This window comes from Cuculus canorus, chromosome 2 (assembly GCF_017976375.1).
Source record: "Cuculus canorus isolate bCucCan1 chromosome 2, bCucCan1.pri, whole genome shotgun sequence".
NCBI classification, from domain to species: domain Eukaryota; kingdom Metazoa; phylum Chordata; class Aves; order Cuculiformes; family Cuculidae; genus Cuculus; species Cuculus canorus.
In genome coordinates this window covers 146,465,667-146,489,053 of record NC_071402.1, presented here as the reverse complement: position 1 = coordinate 146,489,053, position 23,387 = coordinate 146,465,667, and the positions used below count along the sequence as shown (strand labels likewise).

At 37.5% G+C, this 23,387-nt stretch overlaps 1 protein-coding gene across 7 annotated transcripts in view; it reads right to left on the bottom strand.

The window, feature by feature from the left end:
* Positions 1-239: 239 nt before the first annotated feature.
* CREM (cAMP responsive element modulator) overlaps positions 240-23,387 on the bottom strand; it is a 43,433-nt gene continuing 20,285 nt past the window's right edge. For 2 of the 7 annotated variants that reach the window (XM_054060638.1, XM_009569270.2), the window contains exons 5-7: positions 21,776-21,964; positions 15,281-15,437; positions 2,476-13,226 (exon numbers count right to left, since the gene is read on the bottom strand). In XM_054060638.1, coding sequence (XP_053916613.1) covers positions 13,079-13,226; positions 15,281-15,437; positions 21,776-21,964 — 494 coding nt within the window. In that variant the 3' untranslated portion in view covers positions 2,476-13,078. Of the gene's footprint in view, positions 377-624; positions 13,628-15,280; positions 15,438-19,322; positions 19,531-21,775; positions 21,965-23,387 lie in introns of those variants that run through there. The other 5 variants (XR_008448863.1, XM_054060639.1, XM_009569271.2 and 2 more) reach the window with 5 other exon arrangements.

Below are 23,387 nucleotides of genomic sequence, written 5' to 3'. Positions count from 1 at the left end.
CTCAACAAGCTAATCCTTATTTCTTTATCCATATGTACTAACCATCACCAATTAAAAGAATTTAATGTCCTACCTACTAATGCAAATCAATTTAATACCAATCTGCCAGATTGTAGAAGTAAACAGAATGGTGAGCTGCAGAAGGCAACTGCAGGATCATTCAACAACCACTGGATTCCAGATGGGATTCAACAGGTCATGGACATAGAGAATTGTAGAAGCAAGATCCACAAGTCCGCTCTCTAAGTCAACATTTTTGGTGAGGTACTGGTAAGTCTGAAAGCATACACTTAAATGCAGGATAAGATAGAGGCTTCTGCCTGCACAGAGAAGTTATCACATGTCCTGAAGTTGTCAGCATCAGTGGCAAACAGAACTGCAAATAGAGACAAAAATAACTTCAAACATATTCAGATCAGCACCAATTTATAATTTCTGCCATTCACCTGAATAACGACTTTTGAAGTTGACATCTGGAATCCAAATAAATAAAATTACTATCTAGGTTAGACTACAGATATGGATGAGGGAACTTCTTTCAAGGGTACAATCTGTACATTGTACAATGTTATATTTTAAACTTACCTAACAAAAACAAAATCTCGTGAAGAATTTCAGTTTTTTTACTGTGAGATCATTTTACAGGTAACAGTGAATTTTCATTACCATACCACTGCTGACAATTAACTTACTGACAAAATTCCAACACATTTTAACAAAATAGCTCAACAACGCTCTAGCATGTTCTCCTGGGATTGTCTTTTCGATTCCAAATGAACATTCGATTCATTCCCAAGAGTCAGTTACACATTGGTTAGTTTAAGCCCCGTTTGTGTTCTTATGCATTGTCCAACTCCAAATATTTCCAGAATACATTCAAAAGGCTAAGAACTATTCAGAAATAATTTTTACTAAACCATAGTTATGCTGATTAAGTTAAAACATGCTACCTGATAGGGAAGAGTAAAGAAAAAAGACATAAAATAATCATTAGTATTTCACAGTCCTGGAGATCTTTGTACTTCAGACTTGTAAAACTATTTATATCCATGTTCACCAAGGTAGAAAAATTAATAAGAACATGATGAGATATTCGACTAAACACACTGCAATAAGGTCAGATCTAAAGAAAGGCTTTGCTTTCTAAAAGGGGATATGCATGAACTTGATAACTCGGTTCCTCATTAAGAGCTCCCAGGGCTTTGCTTGTCTTAACAGCTACAATTTTTTCCAGTCCTCACAGGGCTACTGACACTCAGCCTAATCAGACTCTGGACCCCCGGCCTGATACCATCAGGGGTTTCAATTAGCTTCAAAATTGCAAAACCTACTTCATGCTTTCAGATCCAAGTTGACATACGAAGACAACAAAGTTATCATTACCCTTTAAAATGACATAATCTATGCCTGGGATGTTTATGGAGCATCTTCTGTGACACAGAATCGGGATCACTCTCCCAGATACGCTGGACCCACATTCAATTCCTCCTGTGGCCAAGAACATTCAACCTTACCTTTTCTGGGAAGAGTCTTTGACTACCACCCTAGTCAGGGCCTGCCATCCATACAACGTTCTTCCAGCAATACAGTCTCCACTTCCTTAACATAACTGTTTTCTCCATATTTTTCTTCAAGAAAAAAAGTTGATCTATTTTGAGAGGTCAGGAATTTGTAACCTTGGTCTTGACTTGCTTTAGCTATCAAAAAGTCAGTCCACTCTTCCTAGCTCTTCTCTGAACAGCTTGCATGTTCAGTGGAATGAAAGGGACTTCATCAAGGGCAAATAATTCCATCCTCAGTGTTACGGACTGCACTGTGGAAACGCTGCCTGCTATCCCATTGAAGACTACAGAAGAATACCTAGATTTTAGATGACCACTGCTAGATAAGATAAATACTACTTAAAGTGATTAACAAACATCCAGGAGCCCGGTGAAAGATTCCCCATGTGTTCTCCTATAAACATTTCTGAATTTTAATACAAGTAGTTATGTATTGTGTAGAGAGCCTGTACACAGAGAGATCCAATTACCACACTCAGGACTTAGAGTTCAGACATGAAACAATTTACTGTATGACCTAATGTCTGGCACTTAAAGTAATACTATTACCTAAAGGTTCACAATGCCATTGTAGTTCTCTTGGGTACCATCAATATGGGATGCTCTTTAAGGTTTCTCTCCCTCTAGAGACTCTACAGTGACGACACACAAGTAAATCTGCAGTTAAGTTCCAAATGTGAAGAACTGTTCATCAGGCAGTTCTGCTTCTCTCATCAATGGACATATTCTGCTTCATGAGTGCTGAAGGAGGGCGAAGCATAGCACTCCCAATTACTTTGTATTGCTCCTTCTAAATACTTTACTAAGACAGTAGGCATTACTATTTTTTCCATAACATTTGTTCCAGTAAACTCATTCGTTTTGCCTCAGGTACCTACTGGATTTGGAATTTTTTGTTGTTGAGGAAGGGATGGTTGGTTGTTTTGGGTTTGTTCAGGTTGGGGTTGGTTTTTGTTGTTTAGGCAGCTGAAAAAAAAAAGAAGACAACTTTAGTATAGCATCTGTTGGTTCGTATTGAAAAGCTGTTGCCAGATTCAGCTAAGGTTTCTGCTACAATTATCAACTGACATGCGCAAACAAAATCTGCTGATTTGGGCTAAGCATCACATATCAGACATCACCAGGTCAAGTATCAGCTATGTTCCCTGTATTTCTTAATACCTTTTGTCTTGCATTATATAGCTAAAGATTCAAAGCAGATAAATTCATTAGGAATATGAATCACTTTTAAAATTTATTCAGTCATTATGAAGAGATTTTATTTTTAATAGGTTTATTTCCTTATCAACTATGTATTTAGAAACAGAGCTGCTTATTTTACACCACTTCTCTATATTACTACAAAGTTATTAGGATTATTTTTATATCAGCAATTCCAGTGCTTCACTTTACTGGGCATCTGTCCAAGATCACAGACAACTAATCTCTAAAAAGTGACCAACATACTTAACCATAGTGCCCGTTCATAAAGAACACTAATTGACTCAATTTCTCTTTGATCTATACACAGTTTCTCTTGTGCAGTTGCATAAATCATTACACATTAGTCAATCTTTTCAGAATGTGAATATTTTTCCAATAATAATTCAGAAAGATAGAATTGCCCCATATCCTAACCAAAAACTAAGTCTACATTGACACTGTTAATGTTTTCCTCCATCCTAAATATAGTCTTTATACAGTGCATAATAAACCCATGTTAGTGCTAGGTTTATTTTCTTATAATTTCAGCAGAGGTAGGTATTGAAATCAGATTTTTTTTTAATATAATCTGCTGTTAACTGATTCTTTCAGACCCTTTAGACTGGTTGGACAGCTGAAAATTACACATTTTCAGAACCTTTGCAGGGTGCAGAGGGGTGGGTGAGAAACACTTCAGAGTACAGCTTTGATAATTTTATTATGGGAGTGCCCTTCTTGGTGGAAGGAAACTTTTCCTGCCTTCAAATTTGTGCATATGCCTTTATTTCACCTTAGTACACCTGACAAAGCTCTTCAGCATCTCTGTAGCCATTCCCTTAGTGTAAAATGTGTATGAAAAAGCATAACAAGTTTCACTGCCAAAGGTGGAAGCTGACAAGGTTTCTAGAGAAAAATTCAAACTTTTTACCTACAGGCAGCTAGGTCAAACGTTGCTACAAAAGCCATCACTCAAGAGAGGACTTGGAAAATCTAGCTAAAAGGAGTTAATACAAAGCTTTACTTGCAGAAATAACTTGTCCGCGTTCCCTTATCTCTGCCTTCTGCAAATTGTCCAGCAGACAGCAGAGATCTGCTGTCAGTCATTTATTAATGAGATCTGGTACAACTGTGCTACTATGAGATGGTTCCAACTAAGCCCTGCAGATATTGCAGTACGTATTTGCACATGTTGTTTCTCACCTCCGTATGTTTTCAAGTTGGACAGTGAGACCTCTGCTGTCAACAAAAGAAGACACTCAGTTGCATTATAAGCCAAAATCCATTTCTGATCCCCAGGGTGGTAATGGCAGACGCAGGAGACTAAGCAGAAGACTTAAGCATCTCCAAAGCTAAAATAGCAGCTAAAGAACAGCAGCAACTATTTCTTTGAGTCTAGAAAGGGGAGGGGGAGGTGCACTGGAAACAGACGAGCTTTGTCTGTGAAACCAACTGATCTATTCAAACAAGAGCTCACCTTAAATGTTGTTTCAGCATAACATTCCCAGCCTCAGGAAGGCTCCAGTCTGGTGAAGAGATACTCAACCAGATATAACATAGGCCAAACCAGCTATGTTGAAAACAGGTGGGACAGCAAATGACTTGATAAGCTTTGCAGTCATACACTACAGTGAAAGTGGATACCAATCCTCTTCAGACTGTCTCTCAAATGCAACACAAACTTTAAAAAGTTTTAAACTGTGACCAAGTTAACATTACACTTATGAATGGGAATTACATTGCATAGCTACTGATTCAACTGTAAATTAAACTATATAAAATTTAAATGCTTGTCATATTCAATACCAATTCTCAAATGATGTTTTTCATTTTTCATAGCAAAGGCCCATTAACTGACCATATAGAAATTCATTCATTTTTAGAGATTTTGAGATCACCTCCTGTGTATTTGGCTAATTCTCTTGAGTGAGGGGGGAAAAAAAAAAAGTGTTTAGGAGCTCAGTTTAAGCTTCATGGGAGTTATGGGTTCAGTGTAACAGTACACTACACAGTCCTGTACAATCCATCACACATACAGCCACTTGGAGACATGATTACGGGATGGAATACTATACATTTATGGTTGTAATGCTGAACTGAGCAATTTATTAGAAAAGTGAAATCTATCTAGCCTGAAGAATGGATTTTATCTCTTCCCCCCCTCCAGCTTTCCATTTCCAGAATGATACTCCATACGCCTGGGTTGAAACTGCATTATTTCCTTTTCCCTTCACATCACTATGTTTCAAAAGATACAAGTTTTTTTATTCTATTTCATTTTTGTGACCTAGAACCAGTAACTACTGTGCTTTAATAGCAATATTTGTAATATCACTTTTTAAGTAATTCAATAACATTGCATGATTATTAGACTTTATATAAATCAAGGTTAAATAATTCTCAATTGGCTTTCATTAAAGGAGACTAAATTGATCAGGAAGACCAATTGAAAATTTGTCTATATGATCTTTTTCTTCCCTGTTAGAAAGCTATCAAATTATAAATCACTCATTACTAATTACTTATTAACACAGGACCAGCAGAAAAAATATGTGTTCTCAATAGCCACAGAACATCCAACATCCCACCTTGCCCCCCAGGATACAAGAAATTCACCGCTTCTGCAATATCCTTTTGGCGGCTTAATCAGTTCGGAACTAAAGTGCAGACATTTACAGTCCACCAGGTGTCACTCTAAAACAGCTGGAAAAAATCGTGTCTTTTTGTTTTGAACTGAACCCAAAAGGTCAGAAATTACTAACATCTTAAATTTAACAGGGCAAACTACCAGACTCTCTACTCATAGTTACAACAGTGTAACAGTAAAAGCAGTGGTTATTTTTTTTCTCGTAAACACTGTATTTTAAAACTGGTCTACTTTTCACTTATTTGCCTGGCTGAAGTGTGCAAAATTGTCAGTTACTGTTTAAATCTTGGTCAGCATCCAGCAAGTATTTTATCAGTGTACATTCCACCGCCGCTTAGTCAACTACTGTTGGCTTAGTGAAGAGGCAGAGAACAACTTCAGACTCAACAGCTTAGGTCTGCAAGGCATACACTTTGTTTATGAACACATTTACCTTTTTAATAAATAAGGTGTATTCCATAGACATTTCAGTATCTCTCCACACACACTGCCCCCCACCCGAGATACTAATAGTTGTCAGCAACAAAACTAATGAAACCTCATTTTTTTGACGTTCACCTGCAATCAATTAATTAATTCTCTAGACTCTAACAGGAGAGAATCCCAAGTAAGTTTCCTTATACCTAACAAAACTTATGTGGTAGCTTTTCCTTTAGGAAGTCTATGCCTTCTTTGGTAATCACTTATTTTCATGAACTTTTGAGAGATCTTTGACACGTCTCAACTGTAATTGAAATTTACCATCAGGTTCAAAACATAACAGAAGAAATCAGACACAGACACAAGCACCTAATTGTCATTTCACAGGAAACAAGATTAATATTTCAAGAAAATAAAAATTTATGAGAAAGGACACAATATATGGAACAGATCTGTTAGCATTAGCGAGAGAGCTATAGATGAAAATTTACACAAGACACTACAATAGAAACTGGCAGTAACTTTGAAATGTTAATGCTTCTCATCCTCTGTTCAATACAGCAGAGCTCTGATCCCTGCAGCTGGATCCTTACACAAAAGATATGTAACTAAAGAGAAAAAAAGAAAAGAAAAAAAAAAAAAGAAGTCTAACATGCAAACTGACAATACCTGCCTGCCAGTGCTACTCTAACACTAGAGTTTTCAAACACATTGTTCACTCTATCCTGATTTTTTTTTCCTCTTTGTCTCTGGAGATATTTCACGTTAGGCCCTTTTCTAGTAAACACACTTCTAAAAAAGCTGATTAGGTCAGGCTTCAAGTGAGAGGCACAGAGGAATGTCTACTTTGAAGATCTCAACAGATTTTGGTTGCCCACTTCACTTGTGTCAAGAAGTTCCAGATGTCCCAGTCTTTGAAGTAATTGGTAACTTCACTGGTAAAAAGGCAGATGGTAAGGATTTAAGTATCTTCTTGTTTGTATGGCAGCTGACAAAATTCTGAAAGCTTTAGTCCCCACAACCAGAAGCTTTAGGAATCCAAGTCTTCAAAACTGATTTGATCAAGCACGAGTAAGAGCATGCATTAAGTTTAAAAATGTTTGCACTTCTCCCACTTCACTAAGAATTAATGATAAATACCTTGCTGAAATTTAAACAAACAAACAAACAACAAAAAAAACCCTAAACATTTTAAAATATCTGCTTTCAAAGACACAGACTTGATGGTCCAGGCTGAACTTGTTAAACAACTCTGCTACAGCTTTTACCTGGTATAAGCATAACCATAGCTGAAAACAAAATTTTCATGAAAATGAGACCACTAAAAGCTTCATTCAAGGCGGTTTGGAAATTATATTTCTGAAACCACAAAACAAAAACAATTACTTGGCTAGGTAACAAGACTTCTGAATTGTGACATTTTTACAGCTACAATTCCATTCACAAGATGTATTAATCACACCCAATTCCACTGATACGGCTATTAAAAGAGAGGAAAAACCTCAGCAGTTACCATAACAAAGAAACTTCCTCCACTGCTTTTTCCATTCAAGTCATAAATAAAACAAAGAAATTGTTTTCTTCCTTAGCCTACACATAGCATTCAACCTTTACATTACCCTCCATCTCTTTGAGACTTTATGCATATACACAGCTTCTGCTTCATAGCTCTAATGACCAAGTTGCAGTAAGGAAACTCTAATCTCAAAAGTAGAAAATAACAGAAACCAGAGAAAATAGATTAGAAAAGATTTATTAGAAGTAGAAGAATAAACTTATTTTTGCTACCTGCCATTGCCAGTCTGCATGAGATACCATCAAATTGCCCTGAAATTAACTCATGCATTTTCTTCAGTTTTTAAATTAAGCAAATACTAGAACTAACACATCTTGTAATGGAATAATTAAATCATTTTATTACCCCTCATCCCAAAGAGCCTCTTAGTGCCTTAAAAAAAATAGATCTCCAACCACATGGAACCCACTCCCTCCCTATAAGAAAATATTTTATACAGGAATGCTGCCAAACAAAATGCAGCTACTTCTATCAGCTGTTTAACAGCTCAGCATTCAATGCATTTTTGTCTTCTCACAAAACACCAAGTGGATAAAACAGAAAATAACTGTGGGCAAAATGAGTCAATCTAAACCAGAAGCTGAGCAGCCCCCTTTATTTTGCTTAAAGTGATACTTCATTAGAAAAAAGACCATGCTGGATTTAGCTATGCACTGACGTCTGCAGGATAATAGCAGAAATCAGCAATTATGCTGGATAAGAATAGAGGGAAAATCCTGGAGAAGCAAGTGGGAGAAAATATAGCTTGCACTCCGTATGACTAGATCAGTGTGGACAGAAAAATCTACAATTATTGCAGTTCTTGCACCTATTCACACAATATGTTCATTTTAACCCTCTTTTTCCCAGGTCACAACAGTTGAGTCTTTTAAAAACTCAAGATCTTGACAGCTCTGCCTGGATAGCCTAAAGATTTCTCTCTGCAACTCTGCCCCTGACTCCATTTAGATGGTGAAGAAAACAGCTATGACTCAAAGCTGTACCTTAAGAGGAAGCTCTTATATTCTTCATTGCCCACATCTCTCTGAGGTTGAAGACATTTTTCAAGAGACCACTTCCCCAAGCTACATGAAATTCTATTTAAAAAACTCAAACCATCCATGCAGTCTTGGGTGTACCTTAAAGGCTATAGGACCAGGGGTAATGGGTATAAACTGAAGAGGGACAGATTTAGACTGGACATTAGGAAGAATTTCTTCACTATGAGAGTGGTGAGATACTGGAACATGTTGCCCAGGGAGGTTGTGGATGCCCCATGCCTGGAGGTGTTCAAGGCCAGGTTGCATGGGGCCTTGGGCAGCCTGACCTAGTGGGATGTCCTCGCCAATGGCAGAGGGGTTGGAACAAGATGATCTTTAAGGTCCCTTCCAACCCAAACTATTCTATGATTCCTGTCCAGTAAAGGCAGATCCTCTAGCTACTTGTCTCAAAAAACTTGCAAACAGTTATGTGGTTTCAGCAAGGGGCAAGTTTTGTACCATAGGCATGCAACTGTCTTACAGAAGGAAAATCACAATTATTTCAGCCTTCTTTTCTGGTACTGAAAAAGACAAAATTCCTGTCTCTGATAAATCAAAGCTTGGGCAGTGCTCAAATTCTCTTGTAATAAACAATCTCAGATTCATCTAACGTTCTGTAACAAGAATCATACAGTGTTCAAAAGGCCTTGCTCTCTGCTTCACAAATCTGAATCGGAATCAGATTCCTGTGGAAAATATATTTGTATCCAAAGCTTAGAGTTATGTTTTTATTAGAGAAGTAGGTGCTTCCCACCTTTGTCAAACAAAACGGTGACATAGCCATTGAGTAAGATAATTAAGACTGAACACTTCTTCAGTTGCTATTGTATCTTCTCAGCAACCTCTTTTTTGAAGAATAGAGACAGCATCAAATTGTGGGAAAAGGCAGTGAAACTAAAAACACATACTACAGGACAGAAGGTAGGGTTTAATCTCGTGGTTTTCAAGAGAAGAAAAGAGTCCTGAACCCAAAGCCTGGTTCAACTGAGAACTGAAGCAGTAAAATGGGGACATAGGGCAAGTCGCAGCACTCATATGAACCACAATAGCCACTGACATTGTGTTTCCCTAGGTAGATGATTCACAGCCACATGACAGACCATCCACAAAAATCAGCAGTTGGCTGGCATGCTTGCACTGTACAATTTTACATGATCATACTTCTAGGGAAAGGGATGGATGTAAAATTTACACAAATAACAAGAGGTGAAGAAATTCCAAGGGACAGCGCTTTCCATCCATTGTCAGTGAAGGAAATTCTCTGAGCTCAGTGTTTGATCCACTTGCTAATTCTCTGTAAACAGATCATTCAGCCTTTGCATGAACCAAAAGTGGTCACAAACTGAGAAGTCAAAATGCACAAAGCAGTTTCCTCTCTCACATCAAAACGTATCCTGAGGAAAAAGATCAGTAACTGATTTTGATAAAAGCCCTTCAACCTACCCTCAGAAGTTCAAAACAATCATTACAAACTGACCTTTTCATGGCCTGCTATCCAGAACGGGGGTGCCATTATACAAGCACAAGCAGTTTTGCCCAGACTGTTAGGCAGCTCAGCATTTAAAATGTGTTAGTGTCACCTCCCAAGAACTTTGGCAATTACAAATTCAGACTCCAGACATATTTCAGTTTTCTTCCACAAAGAGAAAGAAGTAACCATGAATGGTTCCAGCCATTTTCACTTTTTTTTTTTTTGCCCCCGGAGAGGATCACTAGCAAGTACAGAACTTAACATGCAGAAATGCATGCTTGATGGACAGCAAGTCAAAAGAAAATTCTCGTCTCATTCACAGCACATGTGCCTCTACACTGGACCCCCGTTCTCACATACATTCAGAAACATGTCACTGACAGAATGAGTCCCACAACTGATCTAAAACTTGAGGGGGCTATATTGACACTTTAAAGAGAAAAAATAAACTTATGGAAGACTTAATATTATTTATTTTCTTTTATAATCTAAACTAAGTTGCATATCCTAGCATATATTTTATCTATTGCCCTAATCCTCTGATAGGCTACATGAACAGAGATCCAGGCTCGAGCAATGCCATGTAGGATATTTTGATATTATTTCTGACACACCCAAATGGTACTCCAAGTTTTCCTTTAAATCTTTGTTTAGCCTCAGGGGAGTGTCTCACAAAGTTTTCAATATACATCTCTGAAACCAATTCAGAACTGGATTTATTCTTTTAAGTAGTAATTTCTGCAGTAGAAATTTAGCAACAGATTCTTGGCATTTGTGCAGACCTGCCTTTGCTCATTTTCAAATAAATTATTTCCTTCATGACAAGATGCCTCTTGGTTCTGATTTACCAACTGTACATCTTAAGTGTTCTTATTCACCACCAAACTCACTTTAAAATATAGCAATGTGTGTTGCTGATTCTGTCAAAATTGTTGCTATACTAAACTGGGTTACTGAGAATGAAAGAATAATAAGTCACAAGCTTTCCTGTAGTCTTAGTCTAAACGAGCCAGGTTTTGTACATTTGACTTTTCTGAAGGATACTTTTCCCAGTGCAGATAAATGTATCAAATGGAGTTTTCCAGAACGACCAAACATATGCCAAGAGCATTTTGGGTTTAGCTCCCATTATTAACAAAGCACCTCCCAAGTAATTATTTAAATAAAATATAAACATGAATCAAATGGTTTAAAAACTATTAGCAAAGAAATAGCTGTAGAGTACATAGATGTGGAGCAGACAAGGATTACTCCTATCAAATTTCGTACTACAGTTAGTACCAGATACTACTGGGAAGGTGAGAGACGTTTGCACTGGCAGACATCCACCATAAACCTAAGTTTCTTTCCATTCAAGTTTCCAAATCCCTCAACAGTCAGGAGCAATGCCTACCTGTAATAGAAAACAGATTCTAGTGACAGAGGCATAACAAAACAATTTGCTGAACACTTTTGTTGCAGTCTAGAGACTGCAACACAGATGTATAGACTGTACTCATTCTGTCCAGCTCTCACAGAACCTTTGACCTCTGCTAACCTCAGCACTTAAGATGTATTTTCACAGCAAAATTGATGTTTCAGAGTTTACTTTTCTTCCAGACCTGGAGCAGAGTCTGTGGGCCTAAAACGTAGTCTGTTTTCATCTGTAAAATCAACGGATGCAGATGTGAAAAGTGAGAGATAACACCTCTTCTTACAAATGACCTTACTTAGGTACCTAGTGGGGTTTTCAAAAGATTAGAGAAAGTTATCCTGTTTATTTCAAGTAATTTGAGAAAGTTAAAAGAAAACCAGATTAAAAAGAAAAACAAGGCAACCCAACCTCACCCCCAACAGCATCAGAGCATAAATTGGGTTAACTGTGAATTCAGTTTAAATTAACTGAAGAATCCTCAGTGACTTTAGTAATGGTATGATTTCATTCCTCTCTCCACACACATAGAATAAAGCCAAGTAAGTAGAACCCAAGCCTTTCTTCCGACCACAACAGTGAAACAATACTGCTGCTAGTTCCAGCAATGCTCCCAAACACTCTGCTCATATACCATAGTGGTCAACCATCAATTAGATCATTCCTGATTTAAAAAAATACCCAAAAGCCATTTTGCATAACTACTATTTTCTTTCAAAGTACAATGGAATGTTGGTATGCACTGCATTTACCAGAACTATAATCTGGACCAAGCATAGATTTCTGTTTAAAAATTGACAACTCTCACCTGAAGGGTATACCAGAACTCTCTGAAACAGCAGATAGGTACTGTTTACTAGAAAGCTTCCTTCTGTAAGTCACCTTTACTTCCTCTCTCTAGTTTGCAGAAAGTGCCAAAAAGAACTACACCATCAGCCTTCACTATGGGCAACTGCCAACAACTATCCAGAATCTAGAACATAAAGTATTCAGGATGCAAAACTGAGGTTTCATATGTAGACCTCTAATAAATAAAATATACTATAGACTACAGATAATTTAAGTAAATAGCAGCCATATAAAACAGAGCTTCTTTCAGGCATTTACAATATACTTAACACCTTAGGTGTGTTTTTTTCATTTATCCTCTTCCAGATACTCACAGGTTTAAAGCATCTCAAATAAACAGATGTTTCAAGGAAATCAGACACTACACAGGTTAAACAACATGGTTCTATTAAAAACTATCTTTAACCATGGCACTCAGTGACAGCAATACAATACTTTTTTCCACAAAGCAACTAATATAAAAATATGCCATAAAATCATCTGTAGACTAGTATGCTAGTACATATGCATAATCATAACATTCTTTTATAAACTCTTTCCTGAGATACCCTGGGTTGTTTGATTTTCTTGTAGTACTGAATGCATTATGCTTATGGTTTATCTAAAACAACTCTAAAATATTTTGTATGTGCAGGACACTGAGTAACAGGTAAAAAGTCATACGTAAATATATGGCAAAGAAACAGTTCTTAGAAATTATGCGACATTTTACTTTGTTACTTTTCTTAAACATTTGGCTCCTTGGGAGATGGAAGAGAAGGACATGAAAAAACTGAAATTAGAGCTATGAATTGACAAAAAAAGCAGAAAAGCATTTCAGGAATGTTAGAAGTTGGAATATAATATAAGTGACACAAAGAAAAAGCCGTAATTCATGTTGGCTACATATTGCCTCATAAAGCAATTGGACACATTTTAGTCAGTTCACAGTATAATAAATATTTTTACTGATCTATTTTGAAAGAGCAAATGTCTTTTAGGGATTCAAGCTCCTCTATAAGTTTCTTGTTCTGAACTTCTAGCACTGCAACACGACTCTCCAGACATTTTATGTATTCTTTCTTCCGCCGTCGACATTCTTTAGCAGCTTGCCTGCAAAAAGCAGAAGTAAAAAGTGCAAACAAAAAAGCCATTTGCATGCCATTCGAAAGCTCAGCAGAGTATGGAGACTAGGACAGAATTCCAAATTTTGGAATATCCCCCACATCAGTTTGAAAACACTAAGGAAAACTGGGTTCCACAAGGGCCTCAAGTGTCTCTTTCTCAAGTTCGTATGGCAATCTGTAGAATTGCTTCCTCTCATGCCTTGATTAAAGTTCATAATAAAGAGCATCCAAATGAAAGACAGTTATTCTGCTTTATGACAATAAAGATCTTTGAGGGCCTTGAGTTCCTCAATGAGAGTCTTGTTTTGGTTTTCAAGCACAGCCACACGATTTTCAAGACATTTGACATATTCTTTCTTCTTTCTGCGACATTCTCTGGCAGCTTCCCTGGAACCAATACAAGGCAAATGACTACAAGAACAGCCACAATACGGCAAAGACTGGATAAATGAAATGACCTGCAATCCCTGCAGTTCCACAATAACAACAACAATCACCACCACCAACTGTTGGATTGCACAAACAGAACAGCAGATAACAGCCACAAGCAATAACATGGTTAAAATACAATTGAAAACAACATGAAATGAATTTAGCATCCACAATTACAAAGATTGATTTAATACACAAAGGAACTAAGAAAAACAGCAAATAAATTATAATGTCTTGTCTTGAACTGTACTAACATTACGACTGAAAGCAGCATTTTTTTCTTCCAGTCACATTACAGTTTGTATATTTATCAAGAGTATCATCTTCTGCAATCAAAATCTCAAAACTAAACCCAAAGAATTACTTTCAGAAAATACAAGCCTAACACTACTCTTCTCAGACAGAAAGATGCCAAGCTTACAACCTGCTGTAATTTTCTTACTTTAATGTCACAATCTACAGTAAAATTTAAGTTGAAGCAAATATAATTTATTAGCATTTTAGAACTGTCCACTTGGGCTCATTCCAGCCAAATTTGCTGGTAAATGGCAATCTGGAGCCATTCTCTTAGCTCTGTTCAGAATTCCATCATATTGAAACTAAAAACACTTCGAGTAGTATTATCAGAAGAATGTGACTGAACAAGCATTCAATGCCAGAAGGTATTTTAGAAGTACTGGAAGTCCACTCCTTTGACTTCTTGGAACATGATAAATCATCAAATTGTGAGTGAACTTTCCAGCAAGTTACATGAGTGACAGCATAGATGCTAGTTTTAAAACTGAAGAGAGGAGAAACAAATGGAGGCACAACAATGCGGCAGTCCTCGTGAGTAATTGAAAATTAAGGACAGGCATGAGAGCAAAGCAATACCATGAATTTGATCATAAGAGCAAGGGGCTATTCAATGTATTAGAGATCTGCAGAGCAGACTATTTCTTTCATTATTCAAACTGTCATTGATAGCAGTGGCTACACAAATGAAAAAAAAAGAGTCCTGTAAAAGCAGCAAGAGAATACATAGAGAAAGACTGGCATTAACAGCATACAGTCAAGTTCATGCTAACTAATTAAAAAACATACAGCCACCTCACACACTATGCCTCACAAAATGACAGGGGCACTGCACAGTAACTTAGCCAAGTATTTAAGAAAGTCTATAATTATCATTCCATCCTAGAGTAAGTCCTCTTTACATCATCATTAATGGACAGCTGCTAATGAGATCCTCAGGTATTTTCCTAACCAATTTTTCACTAGGATGTTTCAAGACAAAATAAATACATATTGGTCATTTTACTGTTGGGGAGGAGGGGGCAGAATTCAACAATAAGTATACCTCCAAATAATCACAAAAATTACCAAAAAGGGACAACACTAAGACTGATTTCTGACTTGTATTATTTTAGAACTAAAAATCCATGGTGAGAAGGCCAGCTTTCCAGAGTTAACAGCCAATACTCATCAATGCGATGTGGGATGACTGAGAAAGAATTTCTTGCCTTCCATTCATCATAGGCAGTGCTCATGACCTTAAGAAGAAAACTTCCTTAGGATGTTTTGGGGATGTTTCTGCAATACTGATGCTTAGTTGTTACATAGTCTTACCTATTTTTCAGAAGCCTCAGCTCTCTCTTCCGTGTTGCCTCTTCTGCTAGCTGCTGAGGGCTATGCAAAGTCCCTGGTGAGGCTGCCATTACCACTCCCTGAGGCAAAGTAGTACTGGGACTCCTGATCTGGTAAGCTGGCATGTCTCCAGTGGCAGCTGCATAAAAGAATCGTATTTTAAATTTTATAGCAAAGAAGAACAATGCAAAAGTCACTGAATACAACAGATTTCTGTTGATGAGTTATCCAGGACCTCTGCTACATAAAATATTTCACAGGCCTGTAATGTCAAACTATATTTGTTATCTTACTAGTATTTATTTATACACCGTAAAATAAGTTATCTAAATTGCTCTAGCATGTGCTCCCACTAGTCAGCCAGACTGAAGCCTGTGAAAGCTTCCACGTGACTCTTTTCAGGCAACATAGGGAAAACTGCTTGAGAAACATTGTCAGAGCACCCACACTTATTTCCTGTTTGCACAATCCCACCGAAAGACCGTATCTGCTGTTGCAGCCACTGAGGTTTATGCTACCCCTGTCCTCCACAGAGACTTAAGGCATCAACTTGCTTCAGAAGTCAGCTTTCTCCTCCTTCGTGATATCAACAGTACCAGCCTTACTGCCTCTCCTTTTACAGCAACAGTTTGGCAACTCTCAGAAAACCAGTGAGAGTTCCTGTTGCCAAAACGAAAGGGAACAGATAAAAGCTCATGCTGAAACAGGAGTGCATCCCTTTTGTAAGAGGACCACAAATAGGATGCTGCAGCATTAGCAGGCAATAGGAGGTAGTGGCAGTTGCACAGGAAGGGGTGTAGCTACACAGAAATTCAGAGTGCGAATGTTCAGATTCAGCTCCTGAGCCTATCAACTTTAAGCTCTCCCCAAGCTAAACACAGATCAGAAATCTGATGTGTCATTTGGAACCAATATCTTTCAGACAGTCTCACCTGCCTTCTATATTTCTGAGGTACTTAGTTCCTACATGATATACCTCAACTTTAAAACACTGTGAAAGTCCTAAGTGCCTGACTCTTATCTGACATAGGAAAAAAAAATCAAACCAAATGTATCCCTTTTTAAATTATAAGCAAGTATTTATATACTCCTTTCAATAAATATGTTGTATTATCTCAGAAAAACTGTCAAATTTTGTCATTAAAGCAACTGCATATGAAAGATGAAGTTTCAGGGGAGGGGTATAAAGTTATACTTAACAGACACTTCAATTATTTCAAGCAACATTCAAACAAAAGAAAAAGTTAACTTGAAAAAATAAAATGTAGATGAAAACACTTAGGGGAAGCTAAAGAGATGTCAGTCAACTATGGGGGGGAACTCAAACAAAATCTCAAATTTAATTTAAAAAATTACTATTATTAAATTCATGCTGGTGATTCACTAATGAAATGCAAAAAATAGGACCAAGCTGCAATTCCACAACCGTGTCCTGAAATCATTATCAGCTTAAACACTTTGCACCTCCCCCCCTCTCTCCATCCTTGGGTAAAAGTGTTTGTGGAATTACAAGAAGAACTGGACCAGTGAACTGACCCGGGTTACAGATAATCTCCTGGGGATGGGGGAGGGAGAGAGAAATCAGCCCTTGACAGCCCTGTGAGCACAGGCAGCTGCCATAAACACAGGGCTTGATGTTCTTGTGTATCTACACATCTGTTAGCAGTCCCAGTTATGTCAACGGGAAGATACTTCAGCTCACTATTTACAAAAATGCAACTTCACAAACTCTTCAGGCATACCCTTGTGCTGGCCACATTTTATAGACTTTATGGTAAGAGCGACCTTTTTCAATCTTTCATCACTAGGTAAAAAACAGATGGTATCTTAGCCTGCCTTAGCTACAATGACTTAGAAACGCAAGTTAATCATTTTGTACATGTAGTCACATGAGGAAAGACCCAAAATCGAGGTCACCTCATCCTGACAAGCCCAACTACTTTGATGTCTGTTTGATGTACACTCAGATGTTAGTGAACAGGACCTACTGCTGTTGTTAAGAGGACTCTGTGATAAAGAACCTGCAACATGGCTTAACAAAAGTGAGTCCCTATCTCAGTTTGGATCAACAAACACCAGTGTAAGTAACAAATGTTGCATGATTAGTCCCAACAGGTTCCAGTAGCGTCTGTTCCTGCCTAAGAGTTGGCTCACTAATAAACCCACCAGCCTGATAGCAGAGATAAATAAGCATCTTGGTGGTACAGACCTTGTAAACGCAGGCACTGCAGTTTAAAAGGAAAAAAACCAAAAATAAACAAAAAAATCCAGCCAAACCCAAAAAGCCTAGCATTGACAAAGTATCTTTTAGTTATGCAGCAACCCATGCTTTGATACATTATCGCAAAACAGTTATTTTGAAGTCTGTGGAAAAAAATAATCAAAAGTTAAGGGAAACTATATTTTATTGTAAAAAGACTGGGAAAGATTAAACAGTGTTTAAGCAGAAGGGATAAAAGGTCCCTGAAAAAATCCTTAGTTTAAGCCTACTAATGTATCCACATATTACAGAGAAGGGTACCTTCTGTCTCAGCATCTGAGACAAAAATCCCACATGCCTTGATCCAGACTGACAAATCTCTATGGCTGTTCCTAATGAAACTCCATGGAGGTTTAAAATTATTCCTAACACATTAGAAGCAGCACCGAGACTGTTAACAAACCTGGAGATGGTGGATTTCCCTAACAGGTTGCCCCAGGTCATCTTTTTTTTTTTCCTCCTTAAAATTGCAAGGGAGTAAAAAGTTACTGAAAATCTGAAGCTTTGAGTTGAGACTTACAAAATGGAAGTTATTAACAGCAAGACAAAAAAACCCACATACACACACACAAAAACACACTACAAAAAACCCAAACCACATTCAGAAGAGTACAACTAACCTTGCAAATTACACTGAGAAATTTTTTTTAAACATTATTTTAAAAAATGAAAAATTCACCAACCATATATCAGCAAGTTCTTGGAAAAAGTAACTTGCTGAACACTAGAGAGCATCCCAGCACTTGAGGGGGTTTTTTTCAGTGACTATTCAGGACAAAAAAAAAAGCCTGATGTGTGCAATGCATTAGTACGTCTGTTCCCCCTTTCTATGAGTCATAATGATGGAACTAGGGGTTGGTTTTAGCTTCACCACTAAGCAAGGCATGAAACATTATTCCTCTGAGTATGAAAAAAACAAATGGTGGACTTGCAGAAGATACTTATCTTTGGATTACTGAAACAATATGTAGCAGCAACAAGCAGCTGCATGTAGGTACCGGCTGCGAACTGGTTAACATTACAGATCTGCCCGAGGCAGAAAGGAACTGACTAAATCGCAGCATGACTTGGAGCTGACGTCAATGTATATCTTGTTTGGAGTTTAACTTTTCCAGTGCCCCACTGCAACACGATTCCAGGAAATCTAATGACGTCAGCCTTTTGAACTCAATTAGCTGAGGAACAGACCATTTTAACAGTGAAGAAAAAAAACAAGCAGGCATTACAATACTTAAAATTACTGACATCAAATTTGTTTGCATTCAGTATTTTCTTTAGTTATGAAAGCACAGGGTTTATTTACACTACTGAAACAACGCACACCTTCCTCTTACAGCTATCCTTAAGCCTATTTTAGCTATCAAATCTTAAGTGTTTACTGATGAACAAAAAAGCAGTGTCATTTTTATAAAATAAAACCCCATAAACATAGTGACACATAGGACTATCTCCACAACAGAGAAGGATTTAAAGGAAGAGTGGGGGACTTTTCAGCAAACCCCTGCTCAGAACAGGAAAGATTAGTGATCTGAATCAATCTGTGCAAGAACTCATGCACTAACAGTGATTTTTTTTTTCCCCAAACCGAAACTGTTAAAATTGCTCTGAAATCCTACACTGACTAGATAGAACCAAAATCTACTTACACCAGTTTCGAAAAATTAAAAGTTACAGCAATAAGTTTAAAAGAAGATGTCACAAATACTACTTAAGCACTGCTAAGACATCCAAAAATATCATGTAAAAGACTAATGAAATTTTTACCTGTTTCATCGCCTGTTACAGCCATGATCAGCTTCTGCACACAAGATTCTCCTGTTCCTCTACCCGAGCTCAGCATGAACTGTTCCAAACTAGCAAGCATGTGCAGGATTACAAGCAAGAGCACTGACATCACAGTGACCTCACTTGCTTACCACTGTCATTAATATGATCTGTCATTGGAACAGCGCGCTGAAACTGCTGCCCAAAGAACTCCTTTTCCAGTAAACCTTTTCTCCCCCTTCCTCTTCCGTATTTCTATAAGCACAGCTTTATTCTTCTCCCCTGAATTATTCATAAAGCTACAGAAAGCACTCGCCACAAAGCTGGCTGTAAAGGAAGACCTGAACGTTCACAGCACTGACTGACAGAAATTAAAACGTGGCTCTAGAACTCATGAATGAATTGAAACAATAAAGTCATAGCTAGATAGAAAATAGGGAAATTTTAAAGAAATTTGCAATTGTTTTGATTGGAGCAGATCCAATAAAAGGCAGAGAACTCTGTCGGACAGACATGTGAAACAGGAAAGCTTAATAAGATATAATAAATAGGTAAGTGAAAGGCTAAAGCTCCCGGGGAGGGGGGGGAGAACCCACAACCCACTCATTTAATTTGTTAAAAGCTTTAGGAAAGATTGAAGAAAGCTCCAAATAAGGCAATCTTAAGCTAGTGATTTCAGATGCTGTGACAGGCAGAACAGTAATTCTGGATAAGGGCTATCCCTCCACAGTTTCTTCTTTTTTCAAAATCAATCCAAGAGATATGGTTGACTTTGTTTTTAGAAATAAAAAAATAATCTCATCTCTAGCAGAGTTACTTATTATTTATATCAATTTAAATTAAATTAGTTTCAGACCAGTCCAGGCACTGGTCTGTATGTAGGGCATAGCAAACTTTTAAGGCCTTTGTCTCTAATATACAAATTCAGTCTGGTAATTCATCAACTGTGAAACAATGCCAAAGACAGAGATAATGGAAACAGAAATGCAAAAAAGGAGTACCCTGTGATTACAGAACCACTTCAGGATCATATGAAAAAAACATTAGAATTGAAGTGTGCAAAAAATTCAAGCCACAAATCTCCAAAATACTATTGTTCATATCACTGACTCCATTAGGCAAACACAGAGACCTCAGCAGAATGGTTTCTTATATAACTTTTCAACACCAATTTTCACTAATAATTAAACATTTTCTTTTGCTTCAGCTAGCAAAAAAAACTTAGCCTGTATAAGAAACTTTCTCCTTCCCTCCACACCCTGAAACTCTGAATAGTCAAAGCAATACAAAATAGTGCAGTCAACTTAGAGAGACAGAAGTCCTCTAATTAAAGAATTCACCACAGGCAATGGAACAATTCAAATTTGGTATCATTATTTACCATTGTCTCAAGAAGCTCAGATAACTACAAGCTAACAGCTTTATTTGTATCCTAGGCTTCCTTTACAGCAAAGGGAGAGAAACAGCGCAACAACAGAACTTTTTTCAAATATCCATATTAGAGCAAAAAAAGCACCACGATGTTGTGGTGTCAACCTATGTCAGATATCTCCGTCTATGCTTAGTTGATGACTCTCATCCACTCCATGAATACATATTTAAAGTCCTTCTAGCTCTTCTCACCATCTACTTCAGACAGCTGTTTTGGATTAAGCAAGCATTCACAGAGCCCTCCTTTCCTACTTCTCTGTACCAATTAAAAAAAATGGTGAGAAGGGAAAACAAATTCCCTATATCCTCCACAGCAGCTATTAATTTAGTATCTCCATACAGAAATCTCATCTCCATTTTTAAGGGTTTTTCTTAGCACAGTCCAATTGCAACGCCACTTTCCCTAGTATCAATAAGAATCCAATATACTTTTGGTTCTCAATCTCCCTCAGTATTTCCAAAAGGCTGGGAACAGTGGAAGAAAAAAGTCCTGCATAAACTAAGTAAGATTCAAGAATTCACAGTTCAATTCATGTACACATTTTCAAGGACCCATGAAGAATCTTTCTGTGAGAAAACCAGTTTCAGTAAAGTACCACCTTTCTACAGGAGTTTTAAGTTGCCAGGAAATTCTGCCCTGAATATCCAAAGAACTTCAGAATTCATGTTTTAGTAAGACTGATTAACTGCTACAAAAATCAGTTTCATATAATAAATAAGATTCAGAGTAGCATCTCATTTCAACCTGTAACATTACTTTTACAGCATTTAAACATACCTCTCAAAGACTAGACGAGAGTAAAGCAGAAAGTGATTTTATTGTTATTCCCTCCTTGTAACTTTTTCATTAAAAGAAGTAGCTGCTTTACTGAGCAGAAAAACTGAGTCTCTTCCCACGAATGTTTCATCTTGCTATGCATAGATATTTAATAGTGTAATAATGTCAACACAAAATAAAAAGCCTTTTAAGAAAAACTGTTATACATGAAAAATCTAAGACGCAACAGAGAAACAAAATATACCTTGAACAACAACTTGGCTTCCAGGAACGAAAAATTGCTGTGTGCCACCAGGTGACTGTCCTGCATATTGCACAACGGTAGCACCTGGCTGAGGAGTTCCTGAATTTGCCACTGCTAACGTCTGTATTCCGTGGATACCATCAGAGGCTGAATTAGCAATCTGGATTGCACTACTTGAAGTTATAGTAACTAAATATAAAAAGAAAAAGAAAAGTTAGGCAATAGAAAGAGACATAGCATACATTAAAAAGTGCATCTCTCTTCTTAAAATAAACACTACCTCACAGGACTCATGGTCCTTGTCTTGCCTAAAGATCAACATCACAATAAAAGTTAAATAATGTTAATAGCCATTTCCATAAATATGAAGTGTAGTACATGCCAAGTGTATAAGAGATAAAAAGCTGTGTTCCACAAGTTTTCCAGAAATATTAACTCTCCTAAAACAGGTTTAATACAGAAAGAAGAAAAAAAACCAGCTCCTACTCATAGAGAATCATTGTTTCAAACATTAATGTAAAAAATGTCATTTAAATTAAAAAAAAAAAAAAGAAAGCTACATTTACCAACTCCCACAAAACAAAACCCAGGACATCCAGACAAAGGACACTCACAATCCTTTCCTTAAAGTGAGTTAAAGTCAAGCTCAACAATGCTTTTCCAAGTTGTGCAAAGCTGTAAAGAGTCTTAGGTAAAAATAACTAGAACAAAGTTCCCCCCCATATAATCAGCAAAAATACAAAATACACAAATATATTTTTCCCATTAAAAAAATCATATGGTGTTGCCCACCATAATACTTACACAAAAATAAAATTCCCTAGAGAGGTTATAAACTGTATATTCATTTTGGAATTAGCACTGTCTTTGTTAAGAGCAGAAATATAAAACTATAGAACGGTTTGGGTTGGAAGGGAAAATAAAGATCACCCAGTTCCAACGCCCCTGCCATGGACAAGGACATGTCCCACTAAGTTAAGATTGTTAAAAGTCCCATACAACCCAGCACTGAACACTTCCAGGGATGGAGCATCCACAACTTCTCTGGACAACCTGTTCCAGTGCCTCACCTCTCTCACAGTAAAAAAAAACATTCTTCCTAATATCTAATCTAAATTTCCCCTCTTTCAGCTTAAAGCCATTACTCCATGTCCTGTCACTACAGGCCCTTGTACAAAGTTCCTCCCCAACTTTCCTATAAGCCCCCTTCAGGTACTGGAAGGCTGCTATAAAGTCTCTTCCAGAGCCTTCTTTTCCAGGCTCAACAACCCCAACGCTCTCGGCCTGTCCTCATACAGGAGGTGTTCCACCCCTCTGATCATCTTTGTGGGCTTTCAGACTTGCCCTAGCAGATCCACATCCTTCCTGTGCTGAGGACTCCAGAACTGAACGCAGCACTCCAGGTGGAGTCTGAGAGCAGACTAGAGGGGTAGAATCACCTCTCTCAACCTGCTGGTCACTCTTCTTTTGATGTAGCCCAGGATACAGTTGGCTTTCTGTACTGTAAGTCCACATTGTCAGATCATGTTGAGCATCTCATCCACCATCACCTCCAAGCCTTTCTCCTTAGCGCTGTTCTCAATCCCTTCTCTGCCCAGCCTGTATTCATGCT